Source organism: Poeciliopsis prolifica, unplaced genomic scaffold, assembly GCF_027474105.1.
Source record: "Poeciliopsis prolifica strain line A6 unplaced genomic scaffold, Auburn_PproV2 SCAFFOLD076, whole genome shotgun sequence".
NCBI lineage: Eukaryota > Metazoa > Chordata > Actinopteri > Cyprinodontiformes > Poeciliidae > Poeciliopsis > Poeciliopsis prolifica.
Window position 1 is genome coordinate 397,545 of NW_026562451.1, and position 18,321 is coordinate 415,865.

At 36.5% G+C, this 18,321-nt stretch overlaps 1 protein-coding gene across 3 annotated transcripts in view; it reads right to left on the bottom strand.

Moving 5' to 3' along the window:
* The window catches only part of stxbp5a (syntaxin binding protein 5a (tomosyn)), a 95,621-nt gene that overhangs the window by 36,453 nt on the left and 40,847 nt on the right, over positions 1–18,321 (bottom strand). For all 3 annotated transcript variants that reach the window (XM_055021422.1, XM_055021421.1, XM_055021420.1), the window contains exons 5-7: positions 12,933–13,067; positions 5,455–5,518; positions 3,637–3,720 (exon numbers count right to left, since the gene is read on the bottom strand). In XM_055021422.1, coding sequence (XP_054877397.1) covers positions 3,637–3,720; positions 5,455–5,518; positions 12,933–13,067 — 283 coding nt within the window. The remainder of the gene's footprint in view (positions 1–3,636; positions 3,721–5,454; positions 5,519–12,932; positions 13,068–18,321) is intronic.

The window sequence follows — 18,321 nt, forward strand, 5'->3', positions numbered from 1 at the left end:
TTTGGCAGCAAGCTTCTGGGCAAACACTGGGGTTGGATTGAAAACACAACAAAAACAGAATATTGCTAGAAGTGTACAATGTAGTTTGGAAAGGGATTTGATAGATGAATAGATGACTACACTCTTTCACCCCACGAGGAAGAGTTTGCACTTAGTCATGATCTTACGGAAAACTAATTGTTGAATGATTAGTTGTGCACATATTTATTAAGTTCTACAGTCAGAAAATCAGTAGAACTTATAGCACAGTAAACCCAATCTCATGTGGGGTTTACAAAGTATAACACAAAGTTCTCATTCAAGTATTGGGCTAAAAAAAAACAACAAACAAACAAAAAAAAACTTTTTATCCAAAGAAAATCTGGCATTCCAATTTTATTAGCAATTTTCTGAACATCTTGTATAAAAATGGATTTAAACTCCATGTTCTCGTTGTGAAGTCAATTTAACTTACTGTTGCATCAGCCGTGTCCATCAGAGTATTGCTGGAGTCACATTGAAATCACAGCACAATCTTAGATACCCACATGGACACACTTCAGTACGCCCATGTGCCTACTGATGTGGCACATGGGCAATATGGAGGAGGGTTCCAGGCCCAATTGCTCCAAAAATTTCAGATGTTTTCTAATAACTGAATTTATTTGCCAACTAGGAATCTGATGGCTACATTTTTAATGAGAAGCAAAAGAAGAGGTCAGTGGTTTTCATCCTTCATGTGCAAGTAAATCTAAGGAAATGCAATGGAGGAGCACTTCCTTTTCACTCCTCCAGTTCCCATCCAATGAAAGCAAAAGTCAAGTCTTTGGAGCGTTAGAGGTAGTATGAAGATAAACCCCTTTGGGAAGATTCAGTTCTAGAGACTGTAATGCTCAGAAGCAGAGAGAAGTCATTAGTTTATCTAAGGGGATGGGCACAGCAGACACAGAAAGCAACTGAATGCGCTCCTAACATACTGAAAATACATAATCCTCTGTGCTGCTTGTGTTTCTGAGACTCTGTATCTCAGAGCCATGCCAAGACATAAAAATGATATGATTATTCCTAACTGGTGGTCACAACAGTACCACAAAGATCACTGTAAAAGCAAGTGCCTGCTGACTGTGTGCATGCCCATCAGTTGTATAAGATTTAGGTTTATAAGCACAAGCTCCTCGTCAAAGTTTCAGTTCATGGTAGGGCCACTTTATGAGCACACAGCGACGCAGGTTTGACAGGAAAGCTTCAGGTAATTTTCCAGTCTGAGTCACTCGCCTAATTTCTTAGCTCATTTCCCATAAGTCCAAAATGCTGGACACTTATTTCCTTTAAAGTCACTTCTGAGAATTTAATACCAATGCTGAAATCACTAACAGTTGTAAACCCAACTGTCAATTAGTAAAACTTGCTCTAAAGGAAAACATACATATTTTACAAGTCGGATATCCTTTGAGGATGTACTGACCACAATTTTTTTTATTCCTCCATATCTATTACATTCATTTAAGAATAGGCATTTGTTGCTAATGTGCCCCAGACAGTGTGAATATATTCCACCTTCAGAGGGTTAAATGAAGATGTAAAATTCTGATAATTTGCCACCTGAAATATGCATACTTTTTTTTCTAAACATAAACTTAAAACAGGACATGTATTCCCAAGGATTCTCAAAGCGCTCATGTCTTCCGCTAAAACGTCGTGCAGAGGAATCCCAGCTAAATAGTGATTTAGCTAGTTGCTGAGAGCTAATATACCCCATTAATCAGTGCATAGAAATTACCAATCACTGCCTGGATTAAGAAAAGTATGCTATGATGATGAAACTATGCAAAATGAAATAAGTTGCCACACAGCATTAACATGTTTGATCACACTATTTACATCCTCATTATCATTTTGATCTATTTCAGCGTCTTGCCATGCTGGTAATTTCCCCATATCATCTATTTGATATTAATGTGGACACTCAGCTGTCAGTACATTTCTGTGATCGCCTGTTTATATAAACTTGCATGATCTGGTGAAACAACTAACTTAAAATGGGGACGTAAAAAACGTGAAAGCCAAACAAGACAGGAGCAGTGGCTGCTGTTGGCAGAGCTCTATCCGTTATATGGGGAATATTTCTCCTTTCCAGTCTTCCTTGCCTAAGACAATTTTAGGCTCAGTAAAAATCCTCCTTTCTGCTCCAGACATTTTGTCACATTAGGAACTCTCTTAAAGCCTAAGGTGCTTTGTGAATAACTTATCTTATTTAGGTAAGATTCTAAGAAAATATTTACAGAAATTTTAATAACTTTCCTAAAATGACATCACTAGGACCTACTTTTTATCTTAAAATTCTTTTGTAACATGGGCCCTGATGTTTATAGCCTCTGTATATAAATAAAAAACAACAAATTACCATTGACATTTGACGTTTTACAAGGCATTTAAAGGCGTAGTAAAACCTTGTGAGGTCAAAAAAAAAAGAAAGAAAGCAAAAAACCTTTGCTGTAGTGCTACCACAAGCTTTAAATTTCACATATAACTCCTGTCAGATGTGCCAAATAGGCAATGGGATTTACTGAAGAGCTAATAAAAATTGGATGTCAATTTGACTGCATTAACAGCACTTTGCTGTCAATCAAATTAGAAAAGGGAAGAGGAGAGGATGGGTTCTAGGAGGAACTCACTTCTGGCTCCTGCTTCTAAAATCCATTCAAGCAACAGCAGCTTTTGTCATTTTCCAAAACACTCACAATTACCTTTTAATTGGTATTAGAAGTTATTCAGCTAGTGTTCACTTTTTGTACTTTTCAGTTACCTCTGATCTGTTTAAATGTTTTCATTTACGTTTTACCAATTTAACAGATCTGTTATCTACAAGGTAAATGTTTTAATATGAATATATGTATTTATTTATTGTTTTCACATTTTACATTTTCTCTATTTTTAATTCATATGTCATGTATTCCCATATGACAGAAGAAAGAGAAGCTAAATTGTCTATGCTAGAAATTAGAAAGAGATGTGCTGAAAGTCGGCATATTACTATGCTAAAGGTCCCACAGGTCCACAGATACTGATAACAGTGTCTTCATAAGACTGCAGAGACACAAAACCTGATAAGATTGATTCATTGCTCTGTTTCCTACTATCTGCTGACTGGTGATCCTGTCAATTTTCTGCCACAGTGTGACACTTTAGTCAATAAATGTGAGTTTTGAAACTTACTGATGGTCTGCACTTATTCTTACAGCTCCAAGCAAAGCAAACACTCATGTACACCTAAGTTTTCATCAATGTCACATGGAACTGAAGTCAATAAAGCCATGGGACTCCAGCAGAGTGACCCGGGGCATCCTGCTGACTGTACTTTCTTGATTGACGACAGAGCTCAGGTGCTTCTAAAGAATCAGCTGCCACCATTCAATAGCATTGTAAAAAAACAACAACAACAAAAAACAAGCCCCAGGTCTGATGAATTTAAAATTAAATTTCATATACACATTTTTAACAAACACTTTACCTGTTAGAAAACACAGTTCAGGTGGGTCATGAAAATTTGATCCAGTTTCAAGGTTATAAAAGAGACAATGGGACAAGTTTACTGCTGATTGAAAACAAAAGGAAAATACTCAAAAGGGAAGAAATAAGTCAGAGAGATTTGCCTACCTCGTCATAAGTGTAGCGATAGTCTGCTTTCTTTGATTTCAAATCCCACAGGACCACGATCCCAGACTCAAATCCAATTATCAGCTGCAGAGGAAGAGCAACAACCATTCAGTGAGACTGGGGGGATAGAGTCGACCCTCTGACGAGCTGAAACTGAAGTAATACTCTTGACATTCCAGCACAGTATGATAGAAAGTCAGTGTAAGTAGCAACCTGCCACTACTGGTTGACAGCAGGAAAGGCAAAAAAAAAAAAAAAAGAAAGAAAAAGGCTTGCAAAAAGAACAAAAGGCTGCTGTGATTCTTGACAACCTATTTAAGGAAACAACACCTACCACACAGTCTCAGTACATTCAAATTTCAGTTTGTTTCACATGTATCTAAAAAAAAAAATATATATATATATATATATATTATATATATATATATATATATATATATATATATATATATATATATATATATATATATAAAGCAAGCAGAAAGCTTTACATGTGCTGAGACCTTTACATTCATCTTAAAACATGGATACAGTGAAGAGAGATCTAAGCACTGTAATAGGGCATACTTACAGTAAGTCTTTTACAAATGAAGACAAAATGTGAAGGGAGGAATTATACTCTATATATAGTGAATAATGTGAACACTGTATGCAGAAATACGTTGCAACATTAATGTGCACGTTCATGCAAACATGAAAATATGTATACATGGAGTCCTGTATTGTTTTAACAGCGCTGCATTTTTTGACAGAATGATGGCTGAGAGCTCATAGACGTATTAGAACAGGCAGGTGGATTTAAAAGTACAAGTTAAATTCAGGTAATAAAAGCCCAACTGCTTTAAGTTAGAAGTTTGCATCTCATATGCACAAATGTCATATTGTTCATAATCACAAGTCTTAGTTTTTGTTTTGGATCACCATGTAGTTTGAACAACTAATCATTTCCTAATTTCAATCATTTAGATGTTGTGTTGAGACAAAATTGAAGAATTTGTGGAGTGTGTCAATTTTTCAACTGTGTTGTGCAATTTACCCGTATCAGTGGAATCCTCAAAATCCTCATCATGTTGCTAACAACTTGGTATTCTTAATTCTTTGACAGACTTCCAAACATCCTTATCATTATTACAAGCAAAGAGCTCAATCTTATCTGCTTTAAACTTGAAACTGCATCAAAGGCAGTATTTTAGATGTAAATGTCAACAGCCACAAATTTTAGTCTAGCATTTGATTATTAGTTTTGGTGCAGGATGTTCTTTCTTGGTCAGCACCCTATCAGTCCATATTGATTTTAAATCAGCTTAAGTGTGAGCAAGGACTCAGATGGATCACTAACTTCTTGTTTACAATAGGATTGAAACTTGTTTGTTCTTGGGTTGTTTTAAACATTCAAAACAAAAACAGGGCACTACTGGCTGCGATCTTAAACACATCCCAGTACTGGTTTTGGAATCAAAATAGCACAGTAACATTAAGTTTAAGGATGACCCAGAACTCATCTATGTTGAAAATGTGTGAAGACTTTGCTTAAAAGTCAGATTAAGGAAACCAGCCAGTTTATAAGAGCTTTACAAATTCTGCCTAGATTTCCAAAAAAATAAAAATAAAAATGTATTAAATAAAGAAAATCCACTATAAATTCAGACTTTTCATAATCTGACATTGTTTGTTGTATGATCATTCAAAGCCCCTTATTAATAAAAGTACATTGGTGTCTGTAATGTGTATGAAAACTTCTGACTGTAAGTGGGACAAACCATTAAGCCTTAATGAAGAAATGTATGTATAGCTGTAGACAAAAACTTTGTGCTTTACCTTTCCCTCATCCATAGGGTTATCACTTATGTGGACAACTGGTCCCGGGTGAGTCTTGGAGGAACTTAAGAGAGACAAAAAGACAAAGCAGAAAATGTATTTTATCTATTTTGATCTATGATACACAAAATAAAAACAGCAACAGTGCCACAGGAAAAAATCTGAGCCCCCCCTTACAGATTATTTCAATGTTTTGGTCAGATCCAAATGTTTGGGGTAATCAAACCACTTTTAACATATGGCAAAGATAACTTGAGTAAATAAAAGCAAACTACTTTTATTTGTTTTAAATCATTATGCTACATAAAAATTAACAATAAAATAAAACTCTACAAAAGCATATAGGTAAACTCCAAAAGCCTTAAAATTGGTTTTATGTCTTTTTGGCAATAACCACTTGTTCTTGAATTCATTTATATTGTGGTATAATGTGTTGTTTCAGATATTCTTTAGCCTACTTCAAGTTGTCAAACAGGTTCTATGTAGGTGAGTGCAGTCATTTGACAATTACACTGGTAATTATGTAGCCAATTATGGCAAAAACAGATGCTATTCATTCATCTATATTGAAATAAGTATTTTTCTTTTTAATCTATTTTTTCATTTTGGATTTGTGTGAAAACTGTGTGTTAATACAAGCTTTAAAAAAACAATGGAAATATTACTCAGCATTGTGTATATACAATTCTATGTTAATTGACAATGTGCTTGGAGTGGTTAATGTCAGATCAATATGTACGTCTGACTAGTAAACAGCTATTATTCAAAAAATTCAGCTGAGAAAAACTGAATATAAAACTGAATAATGTACTTTTTTCTTCACCGAAAGGATTGAAGGGAGAAGAGGGAAGACAACACCGCAGCTCACCCTGTGGTGAAAAAGAGCAGCCGAAAGACATAAATTCACCAAAGGTTGTGATAAATGACTGTGTCAGTCCCTGGTGGCTGTGTGTACGTGAGTTTATGCGTCTGTTAATTTGCATGTCTGTGGAGAAAGCCTAAAACGCCTCTTCTCTCGTCCTCCTGTCTGTGTCTTACCCTCCAGACAGCTTTGTGTCAAATTCCCCGTTTCAGAAATTTCCTAGCCTGCTCTTCCTTTACGAGGTGAGATGGGAAGGTCACCGCTGAAAAACAGTGATTTTTGTTGCTGTAAAAGCATAACTTTTATACGCCAGAGGAATGATAAGGACGCCGTACAAGGATAGCAAGGTAAAGCTAAATGAAAGAAACACTAAAGTTCCAGTATCAGTTTAGGTCGAATATGAATTATCTCCGTGAACTTTAATACATAGATTTTTTTGGAAAATAAACAGAATTGGAAAATAAATGGAAAATAAGCAGAATTTGTTTAGTGCTCTCTAGTCAAACAAACAGAAATGCACATGTAGGTAAAAATCAGTTTATAACTTGGAGTTCAGTGTCTTGCCTAAGAACACTGAGGTGCTGTCGTGGGAAACTTAAAATCTCGCTTTTAAACTTGAAAAAAGAAGGATATTTCATAAAATTAACTACATTAGCGATAACTGAGGATTCAGGACCCAGTAAACTGGTTTGGATTACATTTCTTCCTGGTCACCATGTGATCAATTTGAGTATACTTGGATTATTTAAGAAAAATGTAGATAGAAATAAATTTGCAACAAAAAGTTGTTTTTTTTTAAACAGACGTGCATTGCCAGAATCTACAAATAAAATCAAAAGAAGAAAAACATATTTAACAATGGCTGTATATGCTTGTTTGTCTATTAGAAAGTAAGAGTTAGTGGGCAGGCAGACAGTCAGTTGTCTCTATATTTAGCCTGTTAGTACTGGAGCTTTATTACCTAAGCTCTGCTGCAGCAGGATCTCTTGATGTGTCTAATACCCATTCACTGTCTGTATGCGAGCTAAGAGCTATCCACACCTGCGTGCTCATCCACAGTCAAAAATATACATATCAGCACAGTTAAGACATATTTGAACACTTTCACGCTCGTAAACAATATCCCCAATAGCATAAACAGTCTCCTTACGGATGTCAAAATCCACCATTGTCAGAGGGAACTACACTTACTTGTCCAATCACTTAATTCTATCTTTGCTGTTTATCTTCAAAAATTCTGATTAAATTGTTTACAGCACATAAATCCGACATGAACATTTTCGCAACGTCTTCAAATACACATTCAGGTTTGGAGATAAAGGAATCACCATGGCAACAGAGGCAGGATGGGCAGAGTGCACATAGGCTCCCAAAAACCATCTGTAGTCTGCCACGAGCAAACCGACACACCGACACAAACCAAAAGCTGTCAGGACATGCTTTACTGCACACATACACACCTGTCTGCGTGTACATGCATGTGTGCTTGCTTGTCTGCATGCCGCTATTCTCATAGCACCTTACACATTTATCACATTCAAGTCTTTTCAGCTACTTCTTCAAGGTTTTTCATTTCAAACAAGCGCACACTCGCAAAACCTGGCGACTGCTTGAGTTAAACTGAATACCCAGTGGCAAGTATAACCTTGGTAGCTTCGGTTCAGACACTCATCTGTTATGCACCTGTGCAACACCAAAATCTATTTCTGAGTATCACTACTGCCCAACCATGCTTTCAGTGCATTTAAAGAGAATGGACTAGTACTTTAGGTGTGTTTTGCAAGCAAGCACACAAGTGCTGCTAAGCAATTGCAATTGCTGGTGGATGTGTTGATGGCACAGCGGGGATATTTAAGCAACAGAAGAAGAAACACCTCACTAAACTCAACAACATCTCTTCAGGGGAAATGCAAGGAGTTTCTTTTTTTGTGCTTGATAAATTCCCAGTATTTAAAAATGTAGCATATGATTTATATACTTTGTATCTTTTTTAATGTGTTTAAACACATCTAATGCATTCTTTACCAGCACTTTTGCATACAGATAAAACCTGACACAAAGTTAAGCACACAGAGAGCAGGACTCAAACATCTGGTGTCATCCCAGGTGATGATCTTCAGTTTTCACTGAAACAGTGTGGCTTAAGCAGCATATTTGCAATCTGTCCATCCCATATGTGGCCTAATTTCACCTCAGTCAGTAGTGTTTACAGTCATTTTGAATCATATTTGCTCTCTATGTTTTGTTTTACTTAGAGACATCATTTTTTTATTTACATAGAAGAAACTGTATTAGCTGCATTTCCGTGTTTAATATTTTCTTTTTCTGTACTGAGTAAATAGGGCTACTATTGTCATTACTATTATGTAGTCCCTCTCATTGACAAAGGATTTGTTTTTAGCTCAATGTTTGTGTTCAGATGTGCCCCTTCCCTAGATATAGCTATTGCTACCTTCACCTTTGCTGTCTCTTGTTTTTGTGTTTGGTGCAAGTTATACTTTTGCCAGTGTTTGTGTTTAACTGTTATCAACAAAGCTAATGCCAATATTGCTTTCAAGCATTATTAGTAATCTAGGTTCCCCTTTAGATTGTTTCAGGCTTCTTTAAATTAAATGTATTAGTGTATTTTTAATATTGGCAGCTGTAAGATCAGTATCGGGATTGTAAATAAACCATTGTTTTAATATTTAGATTATTTAGGACAAAACAAATTGACACAATTGTTAGATCTAACAGATTAGTCTTTTACTCAAAATGTGTAATTTACAAAATTTAAGGTAAGCTAAGTCAACAAGATTATTTTCCTGAAGTAGTCGCTTCAGTAATGGTTGTAGTCACTTAGACCAGATTCTGCATGACAAGTGACCACTGAATGGCTTAGAGACATTTTTTTCCCCTCTTTTCACGCATAGCATCTTTGGACAAACACCCAAAACTACAATTAGAAAGAAATAGCAGCATTAAAAGACAAAACACATTTGCAAAAGCTGCTGGTCTCTGAGTAAGAGAAAAGGTGAAATCAAAAGGGAAGCAGGACAGGAGATGCCGCAAGTCAGAATGCTCATAAACACAGAGTCACAGGAAGCTGTGAAGATTCATCCCTCTGCTCTACCACGTCTTGGACTTTAGTTGCCAGTAACTATGTGGTTGAATCAAGTTGAACTCACTCACAGATGCACAAACAACAGCCAGGCACATACATTAAGACATATTGTGCATTTGCACAAAATAGTGGACTGTGTTTACTTTACATTCCGGTACAGTTTCCAGCAAAGTGGCTTTGGAACAGAGGTGTGAGTCATGAACGTAGCAATGGTTTGGGTTGGGTCGGGTCAGGCCGGGGGCTGAATGGCACAGCAAGTGCTGCTCGTCTCCAAATAGAAGGGCCCAAGGGACAATGACCCCAGAAACCGCTACATCGTGGCCTATTAGCAGTCACAGGAGAACAGTGGTGCACTGAGCAGGTGTGGGATTTAACATTTAAGTACTGCTTGCAACACCATGCACATGCTAATGGCAACAATGCAAGGGGTGTGTTTTGAATTGAGAATAATATAAAAGAAACTGACTCAAGACTGTTTTAACAAAGCAAAACACTTGGTTTCCCAGAATCCAAATAATATTCAAAGCAGTTACAACTGTCAGTTTTAAACTAAATCTAAATTCCAGTCTTTCCCCCCATCAACAAATGCACCATAACGAAGTGCTACCAGGTCATGTTGACAACAAGTTATTGAAAAAAAATCTGACATTGAGTGATCGCTCTGAAACAGTGAGATGGTTAAAACTGAGTTAGAGAAAAGATGACAAAAGACACTTTACGGGAAAATTTTCTGCAGTATATTAAGACATGCTTTGTGATCATTTAGGCTGGGAAGGAGCCTAAATCACCTGCTATCTTCTTCAGAAGAAAACAGGAAGGCTAAACAGTGTCAACGAAATTGCTTTCTTTCATCCTTTTGACCTTTCAACCTGTGTCTGTTATGGAGTATTCTTGATTTTTTTTTAAATGCTGATGGGTTTCTGGAAAGTCAAGGCATGAAATTAAATGCATGGAGAGTTCTGTTTTGATAATAAGACCAGTGTTTACTGTGCTAACAGCTAATTTAAGATGATAAAAATACAAAAATGTCAAGGCCGTGATCATTTTGTCTTTGGTATAAGTTTTTTTTTTTAAAACCTCTTTTAACAGTGAATGCTCTTTCATTAATGATATGACATTGCCTTAGCTCCTAATATAAATACATGATGACTTGAAAATGATATTTTGCTGTTCTAATATTCTATTATGCTACTCGTAAAAGAGAAATCAGCTGGGAAAACGGGAAACATGCAAATCTGTGAAGAGCTAATAGTAGGGAAGTGGAAACAGGAATACTCGTTAAAAATCAAAATTACTTATATAATTGTACGAGCTGCAATTGTAATCGCCTTCCTTGTCTTATTAAAACACAAGCGGGCAAACAGAAGAGGTAAAGAAGCTTTTGTTTTCTGGAGACTGACCCTATGACCTCTACAGCTGGCACAGAGATACAAGGACAAAGAACAAGAGGTTCAGCTCACACCTCTCTGATCTGCTTCAAAGCAAATCACACATGTGTACTCAAATATGCAAACCAAGAACTGTAGCATATCAGAGAAATCAGTACCGACACCTCTACCATCTTAGAAGATGTGATTTTCCTCTAAAATCGCCAAGTGACTCTAAGTGATCATGTGTAGGAAGAGCATTGGTAACATGCAGCTAATAGTTAACTTGTGCATATTGTCATGTTAACAAGATTTTTTAACAAATAAATAGACAAGCATTTCAAGACATTTAATTATAATTGATTAATGCTTAGCATTTGGAATGTTATGTTTTCTTTTCTTGAAATAAAACGTTTTTGATATACTTTTTGAAATTTATTACAATTTTTGTTTTTCCAAACAAAATTAGAGTGTGAACTGTGAAGGTGAGGGACAGAGGAAGAGAGCTCCGTCAAGAAAATTCAAAGTCAAGGCTTGTCCTTTAATCTGAAGGCCATATGGTATCTACTGCTCTATCATTCATATCGTCTCTCCATCTCATCATTATCACTCTTTACCTTCTGCCTTTTTTTTTCTTTAATTGGAAACCTTTTCCCTTGTCGCTATCTCTTATCTGCACAACTTCCTTTATCTTCTCTGCCCTGTGCTACCTGATTTTAACCCTCCATCACAACTCCACCCATCTCCTCCATCACTCTGCCTCTGTGCGCCTCCTTTTCCCCAGGCCAAAGCCCCATCTCATCCATTCAGCTTCTCTCCCCTCTGTCATAATCCCGCTTCCCCCTCTCTCTCCCACCACTCAACTCTCGCCTTTTCTTCCCCGCAGCCCTGTCGACGAGACGTCTGTGTGTACCATACACTGATCTCGGCAGACACCTGTTCCACCCACTCCTTCCTCCTCCTCTTTTCCTGCTATCTACACACAAACATGCATATGGGCTCACATGGAAGAAGAGGGATGAGGGGGAAAGTGTGAAGCAAAATGCTCCAGTGAATAATTTATGTCTCTACAGCGGGGAGCCAAAATGGAGCCTGTCACCCTGACGGATCCATTCAAACAGCAGAGATGGCATTCTCACTACCTGATACCGTGCTTTGAAATGACACTTATGAATAACTTCTTATGTCATTACAAAACTACAGCTCTGCTTAGAAAACTATTCTGCTTACAGTGAACCTCGTAAAACACCAACAACTCAAGTAATCCACAAATACAAGGAACAAAAGGAAGCAGAAGTAAATTGACCCAAAAATTGAAGTGATAGGTAAAAAATTACCAATATTTATAAAACTTAAATTTGGCACACAAACAATAGTGTGTTTCATCTACAGAATACAATACCCACACTGAAACAGGGAGACAGCAGCATCATGCTGTGGGGTTGTTCTTCTAAACTGTTTAATTTTTCCAGGTGAAGTCGTGAACAGGTAGGTAGTTTAGACCAAAATCCTTTAGGTGTTTTTGAGAAAGCTGAAGATAAGATGACAAGGTTTTATTTTGCAGTTTCCCCCACGAGCATGTTTTTTTTTTTTTTTTTTGTTCAAGTAAAGAGCAAACATGCCTTCTTTAGAAGAAAAAATATGTTTTTGAAAAGCTCAGTTAAAACTCAATAAAAACTGTTAAAATGTGAAAATTAAAATTTATGGGGTCACCTAAAGAAGGATGAAGACAAACTATATCAGATCTGGACATTAAGGTAGAGAAGAGCCAAGTTGATATGTGGCACACATAGCTCTTGTTTAGCTAAGATATTGAATTCTTCAAATGTTTTTATTTCTTTGTGCGTTTGATTTAACTTAGATTGTATTTATTATTATAAGTGTAAAAATAATTTTTAGTAATTATGAAAAATTATTTACTATAATCCAATTTACCAATCACAAAAGTCTGGTATTGTGACAGGAAAGTTTCCACTTTCAAATAGCTTTAAAAGATGAAGCTGAAATTTGAAAACAAGTCCTGTGCAGCACTGTGTTTGGATGTGTGGGAACTGGAAGATAAGGAGAAAGAAAAGAGACTTGAGAGAAATTTTGTTGGAGAGAAACCATCAGAGAGTAAAAAAAAAAAGAGTTTGGGTCCACTCACAGTTCAATGGCTTTGTTCCACATGATGACGTAGCCTGAGAGCATGAAGGACTCCACGTTGACGATGTGGATGTTCCCTCGTTCTGTGCCGATGTACAGCCATTTACTCTGGAATGGCAGGTGGCAGAAAGTTATTCTGTGGAAGGAAAAAGAAGTAACAACCATTAGAGACATTCTCCAAAAATTAAGGAAAAATGTTTGGATAACGTTGAGAACTCTTGGAAATTCACTGAGTGTCTTTCAAGTGGTGACAAATTATGCCAAACTTTGAGGAATTATTTACCACTCCAACGGGTCGGTGCACTCAAGATAAGAATGACACACTAAAGAGGGCTTTACTCAGCCATTTAGCCCATTTTTCTGTACATCCATAGGACACGAGGGCAAGAGTCAAGCATAATTCTCCTGTTTTCATTATCTCTCGGTATCTCCTCCTTTCATCCATCCATCAGACTTAGATTTAATGAGAGGTTATAAACTCTTCCCTCCTTAAACGTGGCTGTCCATTCATCTTCTCATCCCTTTTTCATCATTGTGTTCTTTCATCCATCCTCCCGTGGAATAATAATGTGCAACCTTGGTAATCCAGCATGCTAATATTTCAAGGTCAGTTAGCTCCTCCAGTGATCTGTCTGATTCTGCACAGTGGTTTGAGACAAATCTTTAGACTTCAGAGGCTCAAGCCGGAACCCTTAAGTTACTCTTTGAGTATGAATATTATCTACATAGCAAGAGAGAAATAAAATAAAAAAAACCTGGCTTATTTATTTTCAGATCACATCATTCTGTGATAAAGCATGTAAATACTCCCTTTGCAATAACAGAATTCGCTGCTACACAGCAATTAAATCATTCAACACATAAAAATTCCGTATCAGATCAATATCAGGATCAAGATTAATAAAATGTTATGTCTCAATTACAGTTGTTAATTATATTGCATAATTCTACAATATTCAACAGTTATGAATCATGTTTGACATCATGCATGTGCATTAGCTAGTGCTTTGCAAAAACCAAGTGAAAGTCTCCTAATTAAAATGATGAAATAAATTAGTAAAAAAAATTGGTAACCAAATAAAATGCTTAGAAATACTGGGAGACTTTACTAGATTCCTCACAAATATCCTTTTTGGCAATTGAGTTCAGCACATGGTGATAATACACTTTTCCAGCCATTTTGATTTACTCCTTACTGGTTAAACTGATTTAAAAAGTCAATTATCTGTGTTTTTACAGTGAAACAAATTCTAAATCAAGATGATATTGTTAATTTAAATATGACCCATTAGATATACATTGAGGTATATTGTGTATTAGGCATAATTGGGCCTAAATCCAGCAACTTTGTGGAAACACAGTTGGTATGAGTTAAATATGTATCAACAGGTATTACTGGTAAACACTTAATAATGTGTTGGTGTGTGGAGAATTTATAACAACAGTCAACCTGGGATTAAAACATAAGATAGAGATGATGATAAACTACAATAACTGCTACAACAATGCATAATTTGTTATTTACCATTTAGTTAACTACCATTTAGTTAACTGAATAGCAGCCAAGAACTGAATTCTTTCATTGTCTGTATCATATGCACAAGCCCGATGCACTGCTCATTTCCAGCAAAATGTTTTGGTATATACTATTAGAAATGCAATAATATTTCCAAAGTACATTTTTAAAAGACAGAAAAAAAAGATTATGTAACTTCTTAACTATCTACAAAGGTGGATACACGTAAAGCATTGCATTTTGAATTAAGTAGCATTTTGCTTTAAATCACTTCAACCTAAGAACCTCAGGGCTGTCAGTTTGTAGCACCCCTGCATCTAGTGGGTAAAATATTGTGTCTATAAGTGAGTGGCCCTTTAACAGCTGCAGCAGTTTTATACACAATTACTTCTGTGTGTTCTGCTTTTCAGAAATATTATTCTATAAAATGCAATCTGTGTGCTCTCAGTGACTATTTGTTTCTCATTTACAGGCCCATAAAAGCTTGCCTGTTTGTGTTTGTGTACAAAACGCTTCCCAGTGGGTGATATGCATTCATGTTTTCTGCATACATACTGCATGAAAATATCCGTTGCATAATTTTGCCGTGTGTCTGTGCATGCACACGTTTGCGCACGCAAGCTCACTAAGTATTCTGAGAGCCAGTTTGAGAGGGCAAACTGAGAGGCAGTGTCAGGAGCATAATTATACAAATTTGCTTGCAATTTGTCGGTGTGCGTGAGTCCACTTCACACTGTGCGTCTACATGTGCAAATACGCACCCGATTGTTTGTACATACATGCGTCTCCTGGTAAAATCTCCAGCTTCAAGTGGTCACGACACACAAAGGCAGCTGCCAGCTTGCTGGCCCAGGGCCAAACACATTGGTTCGGAAATGACAGACGCCTGCCACACAGCTCAGCTCTGAGACCCACTGCACTGTGGGCTAGACATATGAGAGCATGGTTCACTGCAAATGGATTAAAGAAACAGGATCATTCAGAAAATTGTCCTTTGTGATGGTTTCCTGTGTTCCTAATTAGGCTGATTCTTAGACTACAGAAGCTGTTCAAGCATTTCATAAAAAAACTTCCATTTAAAAAGACCTGTGTCTTGCATTGCTTTCTTTATTGCAGAGATACTTTTACTGAGCTGCAGTTGAGTCGAGAGGCATAACTACTGAATAAGAAACATTCAAGACACAAAATTGATATGAATTGCTTAATTCATTGAACTAAGCTTTGCTAATTTTGTGAAACAGTGAATTTATAAATTGGACTTTTTAAAAATGTAGATCCATAATTTATTCAAACATATTGGACTGGATTATGATAGCAAAGGACGATGCAGGCAGGGAATTATAGAACTAATCAAAATATAAAAATCAATGAAACAAAATGTTAATTAGTTAACACAGTTATCTCTCTGAAATATATCATCATTTTCTATCCACTGTATTTAGATTTGGGAATTTATTAACAGCTTGGCATAGTTGAAATGTCAGCAATGGCATCCCTTGCTGTGTGGACACTTTTTGGTCAAAAAAATGATCTGCGCCAGTTACAGGTGTGATAACAATGTCAGACTGTAAAGAAAATAATATACAAAAAACACACTTTATACCCCATTTGATTCTGGCATAATTTATATGTGCGGTTGCCTCGATGTGTCCTTCGTGAAAGTGATTTTATGAAAAAGAAGCAAAATAAAAGCAAAAACACACAAAAGTGTCTTGCAATTATCTACACATTAACTATTTGAAAGCACTTTCAATTAGCTTGCATGGTGTTCAAGTGCTGCAAGTTAAATTAAGCTTAAAAGTGTTCTTGTCAATGGAAATAAAACATCCCCAATATATCCAGCAAATAAACAAAAGTGGAAAAATCCATTTTTACTCATGATGTAAGTTAGCGATTCTCCTCCTCCATAATTATTTTGCATCATATCACCCTGCTTTGACAATACAGCATCCACTTCTGAAACGTATTCCTATGAGGCAAAGAGGTGACGAGAGCATCCTACGCCAGAATGACTCGGCAGGATTTCGTTTGCACTCCCTACATCCCCACACTCCTTCCCACATACTGAATCACTGCTCACTGGCTGAGGCCCAGTCTGTCTCAACTCCTCCTCCTTTCATCGCTTCTCTTCTCGCTTCTGGAGCCTGTGATCAGATGTGAGTGGATGCTGACGCTTTCTGCAGCAACGCTTTCAACCATCAGCTCAAATTCTGGTCATAGGAAAAAAGGGGGGAGGAACTAAAAAAACTGTTGGATGAATAAAACAAAAAACAAAAAAAGATTCAAGGTTATAGAAAGTTGGAATGTCTGTAAATACTTTCAGACAACTAGGTCAAGAAAATTATACAAGTATTTTTCTGAACACACCTGCACTAATATCTTGCAAACCAGACTTTTGGTGTAGCGTTTATGCCGTTGTTCTGGGTGGAAACATACATTGTTAAAGTGCTTAAGAGGAAACAATGTTCTGGTATATTCATTATAGTAGATGTAAATAATACAGAAAAAAAAAAAGATATCACTTCATGCTATGTGTACTCTCGCTTTTCTTTTGTGCACAGCGAATGATCTGGAAACTTTAAAATCAGTAGATTTTATGGTTTGCAATGTCATGAATGTCATTTTTCATGACATTCTTAACCACATTATTATTTAGAACTACAGTTTTCACTCATTCCTTCATGTTTGATAAAATTGTCTCATTGCTAAATCTAAGTTGACCAAAATTATATCAAATATATAGAGCAATATTGTTAAGCAGAGATAACTAACTGAAGTAAAGTGAATGGGCGGGGCGAGTTCGATCACTAGGCCTTTTTTCCCCCAACACAAGAAATATTCCTGAGCAAATGACAAGTACAACTGATGAACAAATGAGGAATTGTTTGAGAGTCTGTGTTATCTGTACCCAGAATGCATCATTAATGAACTACTAGCCAAGATGTAGTTATACAGTAAACATCTGTAAAACTATTATCTTTCAAATTGTCACTTCATCTACAACTTGACAAGGGCCGGTCACATTTTAAACATTTGGGAGAGAGAAGAAAAGTAAAGTTAAAAAGATGGGACAGAGTGTCAAGGAGCAAGTATTTTATTAGTTTTACAGATCTGTCTCTTTCAATCTTACATGTCACCATTAAAATCTGGTGACATTGTTGCCAGGCTTCACTTCAACAATCAGGCCTAACTGCAAATGACATTTGGAGGAAATAAAAAAGTGCAATATTTTGACCAATAAACATGGTTCAACGGGGGGAAAAAATGATGACTGGCTAAAGAAAAGTATTCTCTGGTGTTTAAAATGAAATATGGATTGTCATTTTTCTGTGATAGAGGATTCAAAGACAAGCTATCTTTCCCTTATTTTGTCTACTCTTGAACCTTGAAGAATAAGCCTTTTTTAAGTATGACTGAATTATATTGAAATGTAAAAAGCGAGATCAAGACCAAGGGAAGAATGCCAAAGAGCTAACCAGAGTCAGCACAGACCATTATAATATGCATTTTTCTTGTCACAGGTGAATGGATGGTTGACCGCTTGCACCATAATCAAATATTAATTCCAGTTATACTTCCATTGTTTTCTTTTATTTAACCATTTGAAAAGATTTATGTTACATTTTAATGGCAAGTCATTTGGCCACATGTGCCTCATTTACATTAACAACAGACACTAGTGAACCAGAGTAGGCTTTCAAATTCATTCATATGGTGGTATGCTTTAGGCACCGGGCTCCATTTCCACTTGCCTCTGGCCTTCCACAGAACAACATTACTGCATATTGAAAGAATGAGCATGGTAAACTGCTCCATTTCAAAAGGCACAAAGGGAGGCTTTAAGAGACATGAGTTACGGTAGATAAAGGGGCAG